General features: G+C 44.0%; 1 protein-coding gene across 6 annotated transcripts in view; it reads right to left on the minus strand.

Moving 5' to 3' along the window:
- LOC106572832 (1-phosphatidylinositol 4,5-bisphosphate phosphodiesterase eta-2) overlaps positions 1-22,011 on the minus strand; it is a 274,181-nt gene that overhangs the window by 87,091 nt on the left and 165,079 nt on the right. Inside the window, exon 1 of one of the 6 annotated variants that reach the window (XM_014147349.2) lies at positions 16,935-17,438. The exons of the other annotated variants lie outside the window; for them this stretch is intronic. Coding sequence (XP_014002824.1) covers positions 16,935-16,977 — 43 coding nt within the window. The 5' untranslated portion in view covers positions 16,978-17,438. Of the gene's footprint in view, positions 1-16,934; positions 17,439-22,011 lie in introns of those variants that run through there. 6 annotated transcript variants of the gene reach the window in all.

A 22,011-nucleotide genomic window follows, 5' to 3' on the forward strand; every position in this document is an offset into this window, starting at 1 on the left:
TAATCATCTGTGTAACTATAAATCTCTCTGAAAACTTCATCATCTCTGCAACTATAAATCACTCAAAAATCGTAATCATCTCTGTAAATATAAATCTCTCTGAAAACTTAATGATCTCTGTAACTATAAATCTCTCTGCAAACGTAATCATCTCTGTAACTATAAATCTCTCTGAAAACTTAATCCTCTCTGTACTATAAATCTCTCTGAAAACGTAATCATCTGTGTAACTATAAATCTCTCTGAAAACGTAATCCTCTCTGTAACTATAAATCTCTCTGAAAACTTAATCATCTGTGTAACTATAAATCTCTCTGAAAACTTAATCCTCTCTGTAACTATAAATCTCTCTGAAAACTTAATCATCTCTGTAACTATACATCTCTCTGAAAACGTAATCATCTCTGTAAATATACATCTCTCTGAAAACGTAATCATCTCTGTAACTATAAATCTCTCTGAAAACGCAATCATCTCTGTAACTATAAATCTCTCTGAAAATGTGTCATAAGATCATCTGTCAGATGTGTCTTCTAATTGCAAAGTGTCTATCATTGTTGTGGTTATGAGAGAGTAGTATGTGAAGCAGTTCAGCGGAAGCCGACTGGTTTCTGTTACTGTTCACAGTGTTGTGCTAGAGATATAGAGGAAAGAGGCAATCTTCTGTGATCTGTTTACGGTCCATCTCAATACTCTCATCCATTCAGGAGATACAGTAATGATTAGCTTTTGTCAATTCCAATTTGCTGATACTTTTATCAATATGCCATTCTTTACCAGCAGGAGATGTTGTGGCAGAGGCAGTTCCCTAATGGAAAATTACAGTTTCCTTATATGTGGCTCAAAGTGATTCATGACTTCATCTCTACAGGAAATGAATGGGATCTCCGAGACGACAGGGAGGTGGTTGAAAGGGAAACGACGATGAACAAACATGCGCCTTCGTCATTCTGCATGATCATTATTCATTATCAGGCACACCCAGTTGGCAATGGGTTGTCTGATGCGTCCTTGGCTCAACCAACAGAAAGTCAGTGCTGTCAGTGGCTTTCTGAAACAGACACAAATACATACAATTCAGGGGTAACGCTGTGCCGAAATATACTATCCTGCAAAATATTGCTTTCTGAAATAGTATGCTCTCTGAAATAGTCTGTTCTCTGAAATACTGTTTTCTGAAACACTTTACTTTGTAAAATAGTCTGCTTTCTGAAATAGTCTGTTCTCTGAAATAGTCTACTTTCTTAAAGGCCCAATGCAGCAGTTTTTTTAATCATAATATCAAATAATTTCTGTGTAACAATGAAGTACCATACTGAGAGAATTTAGCTAGGACTGTCTGGGACTGGTAGGGGGCCTAATGGGAGGGATTTGTAACATGACAACTAGCTGTTATTGGCAGAGATTTTTGGAACTCTTTGTTATTGGTCTATTAACTTATACCGCCTTGTAATGTCACCAGGCAGGCCAGACTTCACCCAAGCAAAATCTGCTTATTACAAGGTCCTGTGTATATTGTATTTTCTGAAATACTCTGCTCTCTGAAATACTCTGCTCTCTGAAATACTCTGCTCTCTGAAATACTCTGCTCTCTGAAATACTTTGCTCTCTGAAATACTCAGCTCTCTGAAATACTCGTATTTTTGATGCATGGGATCATAGGTGCTCCAAACGGGGAAACATTATCTTTGCTCGGCTTTGCCTCCCACCGGCCCTTAAGAGCCCCTGGATATTAGTGAGATCAGGTGCGTGGCAAGTATTTCTGCACATCATCACCAGCATCAACATTAAATCTATGACCATAACAATCAATAACCAGCAGTGAATCCCCAGCACGGCGCCCAGAATAGGCTGTCCTGCATGAGGTTGATAAACAACAGCACTGCTGATGTACTGTATGAGGTTGATAAACAACAGCACTGCTGATGTACTGTATGAGGTTGATAAACAACAGCACTGCTGATGTACTGTATGAGGTTGATAAACAACAGCACTGCTGATGTACTGTATGAGGTTGATAAACAACAGCACTGCTGATGTACTGTATGAGGTTGATAAACAACAGCACTGCTGATGTACTGTATGAGGTTGATAAACAACAGCACTGCTGATGTACTGTATGAGGTTGATAAACGACAGCACTGCTGATGTACTGTATGAGGTTGATAAACAACAGCACTGCTGATGTACTGTATGAGGTTGATAACCAACAGCACTGCTGATGTACTGTATGAGGTTGATAAACAACAGCACTGCTGATGTACTGTATGAGGTTGATAAACAACAGCACTGCTGATGTACTGTATGAGGTTGATAAACAACAGCACTGCTGATGTACTGTATGAGGTTGATAAACAACAGCACTGCTGATGTACTGTATGAGGTTGATAAACAACAGCACTGCTGATGTACTGTATGAGGTTGATAAACAACAGCACTGCTGATGTACTGTATGAGGTTGATAAACAACAGCACTGCTGATGTACTGTATGAGGTTGATAAACAACAGCACTGCTGAAGTACTGTATGAGGTTGATAACCAACAGCACTGCTGATGTACTGTATGAGGTTGATAAACAACAGCACTGCTGATGTACTGTATGAGGTTGATAACCAACAGCACTGCTGATGTACTGTATGAGGTTGATAAACAACAGCACTGCTGATGTACTGTATGAGGTTGATAAACGACAGCACTGCTGATGTACTGTATGAGGTTGATAAACAACAGCACTAGGACCAATCAGTTACAGATAAAGAAGAAGAGCTCTTCAGGTTGGAATATTTACACTGTATCGGAGTTAAAACGTGTTCAAACGTGTTAAAACAGACACACTCCGCAAACATGGTCAATGTTATCAGATACTGACATGAAACCACGCCTGTTGTATAAACATTGAGGGAACTCGTAGTGTAGTTATTCTGTAAGCTACTGACCACGTTTACATGCGTACAGTCTCCCGGATAGTAGCTCATATCCCGGATAGTAACTCATATCCCGGATAGTAACTCATATCCCGGATAGTAACTCATATCCCAGATAGTAGCTCATGTCCCAGATAGTAACTCATATCCCAGATAGTAACTCATATCCCGGATAGTAACTCATATCCCGGATAGTAACTCATGTCCCGGATAGTAACTCATGTCCCGCATAGTAACTCATGTCCCGCATAGTAACTCATGTCCCGGATAGTAACTCATGTCCCGGATAGTAACTCATGTCCCGGATAGTGGCTCATATCCCAGAAAGTAACTCATATCCCAGATAGTAACTCATATCCCGGATAGTAACTCATATCCCGGATAGTAGCTCATATCCCGGACAGTAGCTCATATCCCGGACAGTAGCTCATATCCCGGACAGTAGCTCATATCCCGGACAGTAGCTCATATCCCGGACAGTAGCTCATATCCCGGATAGTAGCTCATATCCCAGATAGTAGCTCATATCCCAGATAGTAGCTCATATCCCAGATAGTAGCTCATATCCCAGACAGTAGCTCATATCCCAGACAGTAGCTCATATCCCAGACAGTAGCTCATATCCCAGATAGTAGCTCATTTCCCGTTTAAGGTCTTATTCGGGATCAGATGTTTACATGCACATTTGATATTCCGCTCATGAGCATCCCTGTGTCCATGAATAAATAGAATATTCCTCATTTAAGTTAATATGGGTCAAATGAAATAGTAACTGAAATAGGCACACTGACTGTAGGCCTATAACCTCTCACATGTAAAGGAAAATAAAACTAACTCCTGCAGAATTATGCATGTCTTGCAGTAAAATTATACAACAAATGTTAATTTTGTCTCAGCAAGAGAGTGGAGAATTATGATTTATTACTTTCAGCATCTCTTGAGAAAATGGGAATTCGGTGTAGTGTTATCTTTGACTCCGTTATGCAAGCAGACAGTATTTCAACCACATAAAATATGCACCAAGACGAACTGAAGTCTTATCAGTAACGTGTATCATCATTCTCTCAACTTTTCATTTCCTTAAAACCGATCAAACTGATGACATTTGGGCATTTTCCACAGGACCCATCTTTCCAGTTATTGCATTTTTTCCCCGGTCCCTAAACGAAACAGAACACTTTACCGGTGTTAACTAGATTACTAATGCATTGGTGTGCATGTAAACGTGGTCAATGACTGAATTGGGGCCTAGGTTTTGGTGTTCACGTTTCGAGATGTCTTGATCATTTGAATATGCTCTGACAGAGAGTTATGGGTAAGTTCTAAAGCGTCAAAAGGAGAGAAACTGAGTCCTTAAAAACGTTCACTGAACGTAACAGAAATGTTGTGTTGAGTTGATCCCATAAGTCATTGGGTTCAAGGAGCATCGTTCGGTCTCTGAATATTTTGCTGGAATGATCAAGGAACGTTCCTGGAGGAAATTCTCTCAGGGCAGTCTGTCATAAAGCTGGTGTAATGGCTGTCGTAGAGAGGGGACCAAGGTGCAGCGTGTTAAAAAATAACAAACAAACGGCCAACAGTTCTGTCAGGTAACAGATAACAAAACAGAAAATAACTACCCACAAACACAGGTGGGAAAAAAAAGCCCTACTTAAGTATGATCTCCATTTAGAGACAACGAGGACCAGCTGCCTCTAATTGGAGATCATCCCAAAAAACAACAACATAGAAATAGAAAACTAGAACCTAAACATATAAATACAAAACATAGAAAAACACCCCCTGTCATGCCCTGACCACTCTACCATAGAAAATAACAGCTTACCATGGTCAGGACGTGACAGCTGGAATGAAAATACCAATTACATTTTCTACCTGTGAGAGAGGTCTCCGCCATTCTTGATTTTATACATTTTTCACCAGCACCTTGAAGGTATAAGCCCTCCCTCACACCTCTGTAACCTCTTCTGTTTGCACCTCTTTTCTTGGGCTCTCTACTAAATGATTAATAGCTTGTTGCTTTTCTGTCATCTAAGTCCCAAAGTGTAAAGCTGCAGAGATGCCTTGTACTCCATTGTGGCATTTTTCTCACATAGCTTCTAATGGAACACCGGGGTGAGGGAGTAAGGAGCTATTTCACGCAGGAATCAATTTGCGGCCAGCCCAGGCTGCTTGCCTTATCCCTCTCATTTCTCAACAGATATTTAGAAATGTTCTGTTATCGATATTGTGTGTGTGTGTGTGTGTGTGTGTGTTCGCAAATGTTAAACAGAATAAACCCATTAACCTCGTCCATTGACGTCATTGACCTCGTCCATTGCCCTCGTCCATTGATCCCATTGACCTCATCCATTGATCCCATTGACCTCGTCCGTTGATCCCATTGACCTCGTCCATTGACCTCGACCATTGACACAAGTCTTATCGAGCAAGTGAGAGGTGCTAACAAGCTGCAACAAATGTCCTTAGAAACCACTCTATTCCAGGCAACAACCAACGACAAAACGCCCCGCCTCGAACACGCTGTGACTGTGTCTGTTTATCATCTCACCGATGATGCAGAGAAAACAAGCCGTAACGCCACGAGACAATGTCGTGGATAAGAAGTGCCCTCAGTTCTCTCGCCCTTCATGAGACACTTACACAGCTGTACTTACCTCCTGGCCCCAAACCCTAATGTGACATTTTCCCAATTCCTATATTCAGCTCAAACTCAAACACACACACACACACACACACACACACACACACACACACACACACACACACACACACACACACACACACACACACACACACGTAGAGGTCGTAGAGGACACACTGCTGACCGGTGCTGGAGGAGCTCGTCTGGGAGTCGAGAGGGCAGGCAGAGCGCTGCTCGAACACCCCAGGTGAGTCCGCACCAGACTCACCCAGAGCTCCCTGTTGGTAATATGTGTGTGTGTATGTTTCCTTTCCTAAGTTTTCCCCTCACTCCCAGCATAAGGCGCTAGTAGATTCAGGTGCAGCGGGGAGCTTTATTGATCGTGGGTTCGCTAATAAGTTAGGGATTCCCTTGGTTCAGTTGTTGGATCAACCCTTCTCCGTGCACGCCTTAGATAGTCGACCACTAAGGTCAGGGCTGGTCAGGGAGGCTACGGTCCCACTGGACATGGAGACGCAGGGGGGGCATGAGGAGCGGATTAGTCTCTACCTCATTGATTCTCCTGCGTTTCCGGTGGTACTGGGGTTTCCCTGGTTGGTTAATCACAATCCTGAAATTTCATGGAGACACGGGGCTCTCGAGGGGTGGTCAGAGGAGTGCTCAGGTAGATGTTTAGGTGTTTCCATCGGTGCAACGACGGTGGAGAGTCCAGACCAAGTCTCCACTGTGCGCATCCCCCCCGAATATGCCGATTTGGCTATCGTTTTCTGTAAGAAGAGGGCGACCCAATTACCACCTCATCGTAGTGTGGATTGTGCAATAAACCTCCAGGTGAACGCTGCACTTCCTAAGAGTCACGTGTATCCCTTGTCACATGAGACAGTGGCTATGGAGACATATATCATTGAATCTCTGGGACAGGGATACATTCGGCCATCCATGTCACCTGTCTCTTCGAGTTTATTTTTTGTGAAGAAGAAGGATGGAGGTTTGCGTCCGTGTATTGACTATCGAGGTCTAAATTCCATTACAGTAGGGTTCAGTTACCCACTACCTCTCATTGCCACGGCGGTGGAGTCATTCCACGGAGCACGCTTCTTCACAAAACTGGATCTCAGGAGCGCGTATAATTTGGTGCGTATCCGAGATGGAGATGAGTGGAAAACCGCGTTTAGTACCACATCTGGCCATTATGAGTACCTCGTCATGCCGTATGGGTTGAAGAATGCTCCAGCAGTTTTCCAATCCTTTGTAGACGAGATTCTCAGGGACTTGCACGGGCAGGGTGTGGTGGTCTACATCGATGACATTCTGATCTATTCCGCTACACGCGCCGAGCATGTGTCCCTGGTGCGCAAGGTACTTGGACAATTGTTGGAGCATGACCTATACGTCAAGGCCGAGAAATGTGTGTTTTCCAAACAAGCCGTCTCCTTTCTGGGATATCGCATTTCCACATCTGGGGTGGTGATGGAATGTGACCACATTGCTGCCGTGCGTAATTGGCCGACTCCGACCACGGTGAAAGAAGTGCAGCGGTTTTTAGGGTTTGCCAATTACTACCGGAGGTTTATCCGGGGTTTTGGACAGGTGGCTGCTCCCATTACCTCACTGCTAAAGGGGGGGGGGGCGTTTGAGGTGGTCGGCGGAGGCGGACAAAGCTTTTCGTCGTCTGAAGGCTCTGTTCACCGATGCACCCGTCTTGGCACATCCGGACCCCTCTTTACCATTCATAGTGGAGGTGGATGCGTCTGAGGCTGGGGTTGGAGCTGTGCTCTCACAGCGCTCGGGCACGCCCCCCCAAGCTTCGCCCCTGCGCTTTCTTCTCTAGGAAGCTCAGTCAGGCGGAGCGAAACTATGATGTGGGGGACCAGGAGTTGTTGGCTGTGGTCAGAGCCCTGAAGGTGTGGAGACATTGGCTTGAGGGAGAGAAACACTCTTTTCTCATCTGGACTGACCACCGTAATCTGGAGTACATCCCGGCGGCAAGGAGACTAAATCCCCGTCAGGCTAGGTGGGCGATGTTTTTCACCAGAATCCGCTTCACCATCTCGTACAGACCAGGTTCCCAAAACACTAAGGCTGACGCACTGTCCCGTCTCTATGACACTGAGGAGAGGCCGATTGATCCCACTCCCATACTTCTGGCCTCTTGCCTAGTGGCACCGGTGGTGTGGGAGGTGGACACGGACATCGAGCGGGCATCACGATCAGACCCCCCTCCACCAGGTTGTCCAGCTGGTCGGAAGTACGTTCTGCTTGGTGTTCGCGATAGATTGATCAGATGGGCTCACATGCTACCCTCCTCTGGTCATCCAGGTATTGATCGGACGGTGCGGGGTCTTAGAGGGGAGTACTGGTGGCCCACTTTAGCAAAGGACGTGAGGATGTACGTCTCTTTCTGTTCGGTGTGCGCTCAGTGGAAGGCGCCTAGACACCTGCCTAGAGGGGAGTTACAGCCCCTTCCCGTTCCACAGCGACCTTGGTCCCACCTATCGGTGGATTTCCTCACTGATCTTCCTCCATCACAGGGGAACACTACGATCTTGGTCGTTGTGGATAGGTTTTCTAAGTCCTGCCGTCTCCTCCCTTTGCCCGGTCTGCCTACGGCCCTGCAGACCGCAGAGGCCCTGTTTACACACGTCTTCCGGCACTATGGGGTGCCTGAGGACATAGCTTCTGATCGGGGTCCCCAGTGTACATCCAGGGTGTGGAGGGCGTTTATGGAGCGTCTGGGGGTCTCGATCAGCCTGACCTCTGGTTTTCACCCCGAGAGTAATGGGCAGGTGGAAAGAGTCAATCAGGATGTGGGCAGGTTTTTGCGGTCATATTGCCAGGACCGGCCAGGAGAGTGGGCGAGGTTCGTCCCATGGGCCAAGATGGCTCAGAATTCACTCCGCCACTCTTCCACAAACATGTCACCTTTTCAGTGCGTGTTGGGCTATCAGCCGGTCCTGGTACCATGGCATCAGGGCCAGACCGAGGTTCCTGCGGTGGAGGATTGGGTGCAGCGCTCTAAGGAGACCTGGAGAGCCGTCCAGGAGTCTCTAAAACAGGCTGGTGGACGGCAGAAGGTGAGCGCTGACCGCCACCGCAGTAAGGCTCCAGTGTTCGCGCCGGGAGACCGGGTCTGGCTCTCGACCCGAAACCTGTCCCTTCGCCTGCCCTGCCAGAAGCTGGGCCCACGGTTTGTAGGGCCATTTAAAGTCCTGAGGAGAATAAACGAGGTATGTTATAGGTTAAGACTCCCCCCTCATTATCGTATTAACCCCTCGTTTCATGTGTCTCTCCTCAGGCCGTTGGTAGCTGGTCCACTGCAGGACGCTGATGTACGGGATGTCCCTCCGCCCCCTCTGGACATCGAGGGGGCACCGGCGTACATTGTACTGTCCATCCTGGACTCTAGGCGCCGGGTGGGGGGCCTGCAGTACCTCGTGGATTGGGAGGAGTATGGCCCAGAGGAGAGGTGCTGGGTAAAGAGGGGGGACATCTTGGACCCATCATTGCTGAGTGAGTTCCACAGTCGCCGTCCGGATCGCCCTGCGCCTCGTCCCCCGGGTTGTCCTCAAGGCCGGTGTCGGCGCGCTGCGGGAGCCGCGCGTCGGGGGGGGGTACTGTCACGATTTCCACTGAAGGTGGCTCCTCTCCCTGTTCGGGTGGTGCTCGGCGGTAGTCGTCGCCGGTCTACTAGCTGCCACCGATCCTTTTTTTTCTGTTTTCGTTTGGTCTTGTCTGTTTTGTTTGTGCACCTGTTTCTTGTTTAGGTTAATTAGTGTGGGTATTTATTTTCTCCCTACCCGCTTTGTTTCGTGCAGGTTTATTTTGTTTCCCCGTGTCTATGTTGGGTAACGTTTATTTTGTTCATTTTATTTTCATTCAGGTGTTCTCCTAGATTGTTAGTGTCTAGTGGTATTGTTGGACTGTGTTTAAGTCCTGGGCCTGTATGTTTTTGGATGGACTCATTAAACATGTTTGATTGCATCTACTCCTCTCCTGCGCCTGACTCCTACACCCACCTCTCGTAGAGAGCTGTTACATGTATACTAAATTCACTTGTTGAGAATCCATTCGCGAATCTTGATCATGGTTTTGCTTTTACTAGACATTATCAAATTATGTGAGTCATCTCATAGCTGTCTTGAAAAAAACCTCTACTTATCTCATAGATGTCTATAAAACCATCTACTTATCTCATAGCTGACTACTTATCGAATAGCTTTCTATAAAACCATATACCTAGCTCATAGCTGTCTATAAAACCATCTACTTATCTCATAGCTGACTCTACTTATCGAATAGCTTTCTATAAAACCATATACCTAGCTCACAGCTGTCTACAAACCTATCTCATAGCTGTCTATAAAACCATCTACTTATCTCATAGCTGACTCTACTTATCGAATAGCTTTCTATAAAACCATATACCTAGCTCATAGCTGTCTATAAAACCATCTACTTATCTCATAGCTGACTCTACTTATCGAATAGCTTTCTATAAAACCATATACCTAGCTCATAGCTGTCTATAAAACCATCTACTTATCTCATAGCTGTATCTACTTATCTCATAGCTGTATCTACTTATCTTATAGCTGTATCTACTTATCTTATAGCTGTCTATAAAACCATCTACTTATCTCATAGCTGTATCTACTTATCTCATAGCTGTATCTACTTATCTCATAGCTGTCTATAAAACCATCTACTTATCTCATAGCTGTATCTACTTATCTCATAGCTGTATCTACTTATCTCATAGCTGTCTATAAAACCATCTACTTATCTCATAGCTGTATCTACTTATCTCATAGCTGTATCTACTTATCTCATAGCTGTCTATAAAACCATCTACTTATCTCATAGCTGTATCTACTTATCTCATAGCTGTATCTACTTATCTTATAGCTATCTATAAAACCATCTACTTATCGGTCTTATAGTTGTCTGTACTTATCTCACAGCTGTCTATAAAACCATCTACTTATCTTACAGCTGTCTATAAACCGATCAACTAATCTCATAGTTGTCTCTATTTATCTCATAGCTGTCTATAAACCAATCTACTAATCTCACAGCTGTCTATAAACCTATCTACTTATCTCATAGCTGTCTCTACTTATCTCATAGCTGTCTATAAAACCATGTACTTATGTCATAGCTGTCTATAAAAGCATCTGCTTATCTCATAGCTGACGCTACGTATCACATAACTGTCTATACATCCATCTACTTATCTCACAGCTGTCTATAAACCTATCTACTTATCCCACAGCTGTATATAAAACCATCTACTTATCTCGCAGCTGTATATAAAACCATCTACTTATCTTATAGCTGTCTATAAACCTATCTACTTATCTCACAGCTGTCTATAAAACCATCTACTTATCTCATAGCTGTCTCTACTTATCTCATTGCTGCCTATAAAACCATCTACTTATCTTACAGCTGTCTATAAACCTATCTACTTATATCATAGCTGTCTCTACTTATCTCATAGCTGTCTCTACTTATCTCATTGCTGTCTATAAAACCATATACTTATCTTACAGCTGTCTATAAACCGATTGTCACGTTCTGACCAGTAAAGGGGTCATTTGTTATTGTAGTTTGGTCAGGACGTGGCAGGGGGGTATTTGTTTTATGTGGTTCGGGGTGTGTGTTTATGTAGAGGGGTTTTTGTTTAGAGTATTCCGGGATTTTTGGGTTACGTTCTATGTGTTGTATTCTAGGTTCTATCTATGTTGTGTATTTCTTTGTGTTGGCCTGGTATGGCTCTCAATCAGGAACAGCTGTACATCGTTGTTGCTGATTGAGAGTCATACTTAGGTAGCCTGTTTTCACCTGTCCCTTTGTGGGAAGTTGTATTCGTGCACTGCTATGTTTAGCCTGCAGAACTGTTAGCTGTCGTTAGTTTTTTGTTTTGTTGTTTTTGTGTGGTGTTCGTAATAAAATAAATATGAGCATTCACGTACCCGCTGCATTTTGGTCCACTTCCTACGACAACCGTTACACTGATCTACTTATATCACAGCTGTCTATAAAGCTCTCTACTTATCTCATAGCTGTCTCTACTTATCTCATAGCTGTTTATAAAACCAACTACTTATTTCATAGCTGTATGTACTTATCTCATAGCTGTCTATAAAACCATCTGCTAATCTCATAGCTGACTCTATGTATCTCATAACTGTTTATAAACCTTCTTATCTCACAGCAGTCTATAAAAGCATCTACTTATTTCATAGCTGCTGTATCTACTTATCTCATAGCTGTCTATAAAACCATCTACTTATCTCACAGCTGTCTATAAAACCATTTACTTATCTCACAGCCGTCTATAAAACCATTTACTTATCTCATAGCTGTATATACCGGACGTGCTTGTTGCACCCTCGACAACTACTATGATTATTATTTGACCCTGCTGGTCATTTATGAACATTTTAACATCTTGACCATATCCACCCTGCACAGCCAGAAGAGGACTGGCCACCCCTCATAGCCTGGTTCCTCTCTAGGTTTCTTCCTAGGTTTTTGGCCTTTCTAGGGAGTTTTTCCTAGGGAGTTTTTCCTAGCCACCGTGCTTCTTTCACATGCATTGCTTGCGGTTTGGGGTTTTAGGCTGGGTTTCTGTACAGCACTTTGAGATATCAGCTGATGTACGAAGGGCTATATAAATAAATTTGATTTGATTTGATATACGTATCTCATAGCTGTCTATAAAACCATCTACTTATCTCACTATTGTCTATAAACGCATCTACTTATCCTGTTAGGGCTAGGGGGCAGTATTGACACGGCTGGATAAAAAACATACCCGATTTAATCTGGTTACCACTCCTACCCAGTAACTAGAATATGCATATACTTATTACATATGGATAGAAAACACCCTAAAGTTTCTAAAACTGTTTGAATGGTGTCTGTGAGTATAACGCCCCCGCCTTTGTGATTTTTTCCTCTGTTTGCCGAAAAGGAGATTCCCTGTCGGAATATTATCGCTTTTCTACGAGAAAAATGGCGTAAAAATTGATTTTAAACAGCGGTTGACATGCTTCGAAGTACGGTAATGGAATATTTAGAATTCTTTTGTCACGAATTGCGCCATGCGCGCGACCCTTCTTTACCATTTCGGATAGTGTCTGGGACGCACGAACAAAACGCCGCTATTCGGATATAACGATGGATTATTTTGGACCAAACCAACATTTGTTATTGAAGTAGCAGTCCTGGGAGTGCATTCTGACGAAGACAACAAAAGGTAATCAAACTTTTATGATAGTAAATATGATTATGGTGAGTGCTAAACTTGCCGGGTGTCTAAATAGCTAGCCCGTGATGCCTGGGCTATGTACTTAGAATATTGCAAAATGTGCTTTCACCAAAAAGCTATTTTAAAATCGGACATATCGAGTGCATAGAGGAGGTCTGTATCTATAATTCTTAAAATAATTGTTATGCTTTTTGTGAACGTTTATCGTGAGTAATTTAGTAAAATGTTAGCGAATTCCCCGGAAGTTTGCGGGGGTATGCTAGTTCTGAACGTCACATGCTAATGTAAAAAGCTGGTTTTTGATATAAATATGAACTTGATTGAACAAAACATGCATGTATTGTATAACATAATGTCCTAGGGTTGTCATCTGATGAAGATCATCAAAGGTGAGTGCTGCATTTAGCTGTCTTCTGGGTTTTGGTGACATTATATGCTGGCTTGAAAAATGGGTGTCTGATTATTTCTGGCTTGGTACTCTGCTGACATAATCTAATGTTTTGCTTTCGTTGTAAAGCCTTTTTGAAATCGGACAGTGTGGTTAGATTAACGAGAGTCTTGTCTTTAAATAGCTGTAAAATAGTCATATGTTTGAGAAATTGAAGTAATAGGATTTTTAAGGTTTTGAAAATCACGCCACAGGCTTCAAGTGGCTGTTACGTAGGTGGGACGAATTCGTCCCGCCTAGCCCATAGAGGTTAACTCACAGCTGTATCTACTTATCTCATAGCTGTCTATAAAACCATCTACTTATCTCACAGCTGTATCTACTTATCTAATAGCTGTCTATAAAACCATCTTATCTCATAGCTGTCAATAAAACCATCTACTTATCTCACAGCTGTCTATAAAACCATCTACTTATCTCACTATTGTCTATAAACGTATCTACTTATCTCACAGCTGTATCTACTTATCTAATACCTGTCTATAAAACCATCTTATCTCATAGCTGTCTATAAAACCATCTACTTAACTCACAGCTGTCTATAAAACCATCTACTTATCTCACAGCTGTCTATAAAACCATTTACTTATCTCACAGCTGTCTATAAAACCATTTACTTATCTCACAGCTGTCTATAAAACCATCTACTTATCTCACAGCTGTCTATAAAACCATCTACTTATCTCACAGCTGTCTATAAAACCATTTACTTATCTCACAGCTGTCTATAAAACCATTTACTTATCTCACAGCTGTCAATAAACCTATTTATCTCATAACTGTCTACAAACCTATCTACTTATCTCACAGCTGTCTATAAACCTACTTATCTCACAGCTGTCTATAAACCTACTTATCTCACAGCTGTCTATAAACCTACTTATCTCACAGCTGTCTATAGACCTCCTTATCTCACAGCTGTCTATAAACCTATCTACTTAACTCACAGCTGTCTATAAAACCATTTATCTCATAACTGTCTATAAACGATCTACCTCAGTGTCTGTTCCTAGTTCATATTCCAGTACATTCAGTCAAATTCAAAATGGGGGCCTTTTGATCATTTGAAGCTTATGTAAGGATGGGTCTCTTTATGTGGTGATCCAGGATAAAAGCCTTACCTCAATGTTTGCTGCAAAGAGAGGACTGAAGAATGAGAGAGGGGGAGAGACACCGAGAGAGAGACAGAAAGAGAGACAGAGAGAGTGGGAGAGAGAGCGAGGGAGACAGAGAGAGAGCGAGGGAGACAGAGAGGGATACAGAGAGAGAGAGAGAGAGAGAGAGAGAGAAAGATAGGGAGAGAGAGGGAAACTAAGAGAGAGACAGAGATGGAGACAGAGGGGGAGACAGAGAGAGAGCGCAAGAGAGCGAGAGGGTGTGCGAGAGAGCGAGAGAGAGAGAAGGAATAGAGAAATCATGAAATAATCCTTTAGTGCTGTTGCGGTGATGGTGCACAACTTCCCTCCCATTTGTAGGAGAGGGTTAGGGTTAGAAGCTCAGGCAAAAGAAAGCAAGACTGTACTTAATGAGACAGCCATTGAGACAACCAGATGGCCGTTCATTTAATGAACTTACAGATACTGAGATATCATTTGACAGTCAGACACAGCAGTCTACTGTACCATGCCTGCAGACTGTAGTTACATGAAATATAGGTATCACTCCTAGAGTTGCCTAGCAACTCATGCCAAAAGGCTCTGTACTCTTTTAAAACCTCTATCACAACTGTCAAAAAATCTCATATATTGCCTGAGTCATATCAAACGGATTGAAAAATACATGAACACCTTGGAGAATCGTTCAGACTGATAGCAATGGAAGTATGTTGTCAAACTGCATGACATCCCCGCTGGCAATGCTAGCAGCATGTTACATGGATGGTTTAAAACACAGTTTACTATCATTAATCTTCCCCGGTGTGAAACGTGGAGCTTGGGTTGCAACACATGTACGACAAGGAGGCTTGTAACAGCCGAATAGTCTGTCAATATGCCTAGAAGATTGGAGGTCGATATGTGATGTCAGAGTAAGTGGCCATAGAATGGTCATAAAATGACCGGTCAGATGTTATGTTCACAAGAAAAGACGAGAGAAATCCCTTTTCTGTGACTCTCCTAAAACAAGTGTTTGAATAGACATTCCAGAACAAGCATCCTTTAGTAGGAGATAAGTAGGAAATAAGTAGGAGGAAAATAGGATATAGGTTCTTTAAGTAGGAGCTAAACGCTTACAATCCTACTCTTTTGTATCAAAGCCTACTATTTAATATCCAAAAAGCTTGTTTTTACACCAGTTACAAACATACACATATTAATGACAAACACTGACTACATCTCATCTGTCCAGACCCACATGCTCACACCCCCCATCCCTCAAAAAAGCTTTCAAACAGCTAATTGGTTCCTAGAAGAACAATTTTGAAAAGAATTGGCTGCGTTGCCAGTTCGAAGGCTAGCACGTACACTCTGTTAGCAATGTTCCACTAGCTATGAACCCCATTGTGTCCGCGCCTGTACAGCTTGTCTTGCTGTGTGCAATTTAAAAATTCTCCTCCCCTAGCGTAGCACAAGCGTCACAGTTTCAAAGTCAGCTTAGGGACAAAGTAGCACTTGCATCACGTTGTGGCACTTCTTACATGTGAAACATTGGCATTAGTGCTCCGTTTTGCTTTAATGTTGAAAAGCTGATTAGCGCTCCACTGTGTTAGTGCCATGTGCCTCTGTTGGCCCACACAGCTGCTGCTACTGCCTCCACCGTCGCTGTACTGGTTCCTCTGTGCCAGGGTGAGCTGCCGCTAATTACCCATGCTATGGTTACCGGGGGGGGAGCTCCTGTTGGAGACAGAGTTGTCAAAAATAGATGACTTCATTCTTACCCTCTTACCATTGTGTATCCCTTTTTCTTTCATTGTAGGTGAAATGTGACTTTGGCAAACTTGTGTAGCGCTGTAGCGCACTTCCTTCCAGGTGATCACCTTTTAAGGGGATATAGTGACTTAACAAGACTAGCGACAACATCTTCAAAACTGCACACGATTTATAATGAACAACTGGAGCAGCACGACAGGACAACAAAAGGATACACATTTCAAAGAGCCATCGATCTGGGTCTGGACACGACGAGCGCAACATCACTCTCAAATCTGTCCCAAATCCACAGTCCTCATCCTATCTCCATCTCATAAAGTACACGAGCCTGCCAGCACACACAGAAGTGAAACCGGACTGTGGCCAAGAGAGATTACGGTCCTCTGAGGCAATCAATATGAAATGCACCTGCTATTTCAGAATGGAACCCATTGAAAAGATTTATCCGGTGGTTTCCCAAATGAAGCGCATGCACACCAGATATTCATATGAGTGTAAAAAAAGAGTGGCTCATTGTCTTCCACAAATGAGAGAAAGTGAGCATGAGCAAATAAACAAATAACAGGTGATTAATAACAGAATATCAATGGATTCTATCTGAATTGTCACGAGGAGAGAGAAAGAGAGAATGAGAAAGAGGGAGCATTCGACAAACGATTCAACTCCTCTCTGCTTTGTCCGCCCATCCCTCCTCCAAACGACAAGGAACTTCTCGCCGCGTGTTGGCCTACTTTTGGCCGTGCGGAAGTACAAAATGTGAATGCCTCCTCTTACCTTTCTCCTGGCTGAGGCTTCGGATATTGCCGGAATTGTCCATGCTGTACTATCCCCTGAAGAACAGGATCCATTGTGCTGCTAAAACTGAGCCTGAGAGGCTGGGTTCTCCTGGACTGCCATCAGGGGGGCCACCGATCTCAGGCAGGAGGAAGACAGGCAGGATGATGACAGGCAGGATGATGACAGGCAGGAGGAGGACAGGGTTAAGCCGTGTCCAATGGGTGTCATCACAGAGGTGAGGAAACTGAGGCAAAGTACCTATCTCTTGATCTCTGTCCCTCGGAGTATAGCTTCCTCTAGTTCTCACAAGCCATCTCCCTACCCCATCACCCGCCCTCTCTCTCTCTCTCTCTCTCTCTCTCCCTCAGAAAATTTGGCAGGCAGTCAAGCAGGCAGGTCGCAACCTAGACACTGTGGTATGGTGTGTGCTACGGTATAGTTCTGTATTGTACTGGCGGGGGGAGCGAGGAACGCCCGGAGAGCCTGGGGAGTGTGCTCGGAGCAGTCAGCCTCTCACAGCACTCGAGAGCCTTCGCTCTGCTCACAGATCACCTTGGAGAAGAAGAGCAAGAGAGAGGGGGGGACAGAACAAGAGCAAGAAAGAGAAAAAGGAAGAAAGAGAGGGAGAGAAATAAAAGGGGAAGGAACACGCGGGAGGAAGACACAGAGAGAGAGAGAGAGCGAGAGGGAGAGGCACAAGGTGTCTGGGATTTCTCAGCAGGAATGGAGTGAGTTTTGGCACACATGCATTATTCAGGGAGGGCTGCTGAGAGAGAGGGAGAGAGGAGTGTGGATGGGTGCGTCCCAGGGCTGTGGTGTGTGGTAGGCAGAGGGAACGAGAGGACCAGAGGAGTGTAGATGGGTGCGTCCCAGGGCTGTGGTGTGTGGTAGACAGAGGTAAAAAGAGGACCGGGGGGGAGGAAGCTGAGGACAAGAACTGGTACTGCACTACCACCCCTCACCCTGGGTTGGACAGGGCACTGCTCTACCACCCCTCACCCTGGGTTGGACAGGGCACTGCACTACCACCCCTCACCCTGGGTTGGACAGGGCACTGCTCTACCACCCCTCACCCTGGGTTGGACAGGGCACTGCACTACCACCCCTCACCCTGGGTTGGACAGGGCACTGCTCTACCACCCCTCACCCTGGGTTGGACAGGGCACTGCTCTACCACCCCACACCCTGGGTTGGACAGGGCACTGCTCTACCACCCCTCACCTTGGGTTGGACAGGGCACTGCTCTACCACCCCACACCCTGGGTTGGACAGGGCACTGCTCTACCACCCCTCACCTTGGGTTGGACAGGGCACTGCTCTACCACCCCTCACCTTGGGTTGGACAGGGCACTGCTCTACACCTCTACTGTGGATTGTATATAATGTCCCCAAATATACATAAAATGTACAAATGTTGCTTCAAATAGGTAAATTCTGATAATACCATGAAAAACTGGCTATATATAATTTGTGGATAAGCCTGAAATACATTTTAAAAACTATGTATTGTAATGTAATTTGCGACCATGAACTGTGTTTACTGTATAGCTGACTATGTTATTCAAGTTCAATGTACATCACCCTTTAAAAGTGATAATGTGCAAAATATTAGCTTACGCAAATATTTTCAATGCTAATACTCTTTTGTTGACGGTCCAAAAGTCTGGATCATTCCCAGCTGAACTGTCACGTCCTGGCCAGTATAAGGGTTAATTGTCATTGTAGTTTGGTCAGGACGTGGCAGATGGTATTTGGTTTATGTGGTTCGGGGTGGTGTGTTTGTTGTAGGGGATTTGATTTATGTATTCCGGGGTTTTTGGGCACTGTTCCTTGTTTATGTATTTCTATGTTGATCTAGCTGGTTGTATGTCTATGTTTGGTTAATTGGGGTTGGGACTCTCAATTGAAGGCAGGTGTTGTCTATTTGCCTTTGATTGAGAGTCCCATATAGTAGGGTGTGTTTGTCTTTTGTGGGAGATTGTTTGTGAGCACTGCTTGTTGAGCCTGCAACACTGTTGTTAGTTGTGAGTATCATTTATTGTTTTGTTTTTTCTGTGGATGCCTTACTCTTTTTGTGAATTAAAAGAATGAGTATCCATATACCCGCTGCATGTTGGTCTTCCCTGCAACACCACGACATAATTCGTGACATGAACCTTGTCAAAACCACTTCGGTAACATTTGAGAAATTACATATTTGTTAGAATTAGATTTTCCTCCTGGCATGGCATACGAGCAACATGAGCCGAGCTTAAGAATAGAGTGGCCACATTTCTGCAGAGAAACACAATGTCATAATATGTCGACAATAACAAAACTTGTCATAATATGTCGACAATAACAAAACTTGTCATAATATGTCAACAATAAGAAAACTTGTCATAATATGTCGACAATAAGAAAACTTTTGTCCAGAACACATTTCAACTATTACATAAATAATACATGTCCTGTCTTGATCCATCCGTGTTTCACGACTGCAGTGTTGCACAGAAACACAAAACAATTGACTTTTGGCCACAGTTTACCTTCGTATCTCACCTGAACTTGCGATCAACCACAAGCCAATGGCTGCCTTTGTGTACATTACAGTAGTAGGTTGTCGTGCTACAAGAGGTCTTCACGGGTCCACTGGAACCTGAATACCCGAGACAGTCCAAAATTCTAACTTTTCCCTCGGGTCCAGAATGGGTCCTGTTTGATTGTCATCAGGTCTCGAGTCTATGTAACTAGAGCTGATAGACTCGAATGGACCCAACCACGACTGCATAGCCTATAGCATATTGATTTTATGCTAATAAGCATTTATAATGTATTGACTTATAGAAGGCCTAGCCAACATATAAAGACCTATTCATTAACCAGAAAAGCAACTTGGCTGATAAACATATTTTTTGTTGTTACTCGTGTTCAATCGGGCCTGGTCTAGAACCGGACCCATTAGGGTATGGTTTAGGTCTTGGTCTGATTGTTCGTTCGGGTCCGGGTCCCCCTTTTAAAAAAAATTAATTATCATGTCTGTTTAGGACCGGATCTGACTGCTCTGATCCTCGGGCCTGTGAAGACCTCTTCATTCTACACCTCCTTCTGCTTGAGTGAGCATCACTATGATGCAGTTACTGTGTGTTGAGTCGGGCTGTTCAACAGGCGACAGAAAGGAGAGACTCGGCGTGGTTAAGTGGTGTTGATGTTTATTGGGATGAATCTTGTCATGGAGGCAGAGCTGAGAGATTTCCACTAGATGGGCCAGTGGCAAAGTCAAAATTGGCTATATATCGTCCATATCAAAATCAAATAAAACTGTATTTGTCACATGCACCGAATACAACAGGTGTAGTAGACCTTACAGTGAAATGCTTACTTACAAGCTCTTAACCAACAATGCAGTTTTAAGAAAATACCAACAAACAAAAAAATTAAGAGATAAGAATAACAAATGACAAATGATCAAAGAGCAATATATCGTCCATATATATATCGCTTCTTGGTCTTAATTTAAGGTTAGAGTAAGGTATAAGGTTAGCTCAGCTAGGGTTAGGAGCTAGGGTTAGTTTTAGGGTTAGAGTTAGGAGCTAGGGTTAGGTTTAGGGTTAAGGTTTAAAATCACATTTTATGGCTTTGTGCCTGTGCCAGCGAGAGACTACCCTACAAAGCTGCCTCCAGTACATGAGTCATCCCAATGAATGCCAACCTGCGAGTTATTATGAGCACTGTACGGTCCATAAGGGACAGGCTAATGGCCACTCAGAATGAGGCTAAGGGAGACAGACCACCAGCCAGACTCACTAATGAGGGCTGGAGACAGCACGAGGGGATGGGCTGAACATTGAGGGCTACTATGGAGCCTAAGGCTGGATCCTCAGGCTTGGTGATGGGGGGTTTTCTGACCAAGTTAACCTAAAAGTTGTTGTACCTTTGTAAGTGGTGGTGCAGAGATCTTCGAAGTGGGGCTGGGGGGTTGGATACATACTCATCACACATAATTCAATAAGTCCTAATACAAATATATATATTAGGTGATTATTTAATAAGGTAGTAATAGACAATCTGTTACCATCGCCTAAATCATTTTAAGTAAAATATCAAGTAAAAAACACACTGCCTTGTTAGTGAGAACTCTCCATTATGGGGAACTGAATTGGTTAACAACCTCGCTGAGACACCATGTGTGAGTGTGAACTGCTCTGGATGAGTTCACATACTCCGACCCTTTGGTCTGTAATGAGGGGACAAGCGGTGGAACATACTCCGACCCTTTGGTCTGTAATGAGGGGACAAGCGGTGGAACATACTCCGACCCTTTGGTCTGTAATGAGGGGACAAGCGGTGGAACATACTCCGACCCTTTGGTCTGTAATGAGTGGACAAGCGGTGGAACATACTCTGACTCTTTGGTCTGTAATGAGGGTACAAGCGGTGGAACATACTCCGACCCTTTGGTCTGTAATGAGGGGACAAGCGGTGGAACATACTCCGACCCTTTGGTCTGTAATGAGGGGACAAGCGGTGGAACATACTCCGACCCTTTGGTCTGTAATGAGCGGACAAGCAGTGGAACATACTCCGACCCTTTGGTATGTAGTGAGTGGACAAACGGTGGAACATACTCCGACCCTTTGGTCTGTAATGAGTGGACAAGCGGTGGAACATACTCCGACCCTTTGGTCTGTAATGAGTGGACAAGCGGTGGAACATACTCCGACCCTTTGGTCTGTAATGAGCGGACAAGCGGTGGAACATACTCCGACTCTGACATCAATGCAATGTTTTGTCCTGTCTGAAATCTGTCTGCCTTGTCTTACTGTAGCTTGCTCTACTGAGTAGCCTAACTAGCTAGTTTTTCTATGCCCATTGCATGCATTGTAAGGTAGCTAGCTAGCTGTGCGACACATTCCCGAAGTTTGTCATTGGCTTTGAACCTGCTTTGAGTCTATTTAGCTAGCTAGCTATGTTTTGTGGAAGAATATAGCTAGGATACATTATCAAAATTGAGTTGTGGCACAGTCTTGTTGGGGTAACGTTGGCTACCCAACTAGCTAGTTCGGTAGTAAACTTAAGCAATGACTCATTGATT

Source organism: Salmo salar, chromosome ssa15 (assembly GCF_905237065.1).
Source record: "Salmo salar chromosome ssa15, Ssal_v3.1, whole genome shotgun sequence".
NCBI classification, from domain to species: Eukaryota; Metazoa; Chordata; class Actinopteri; order Salmoniformes; family Salmonidae; genus Salmo; species Salmo salar.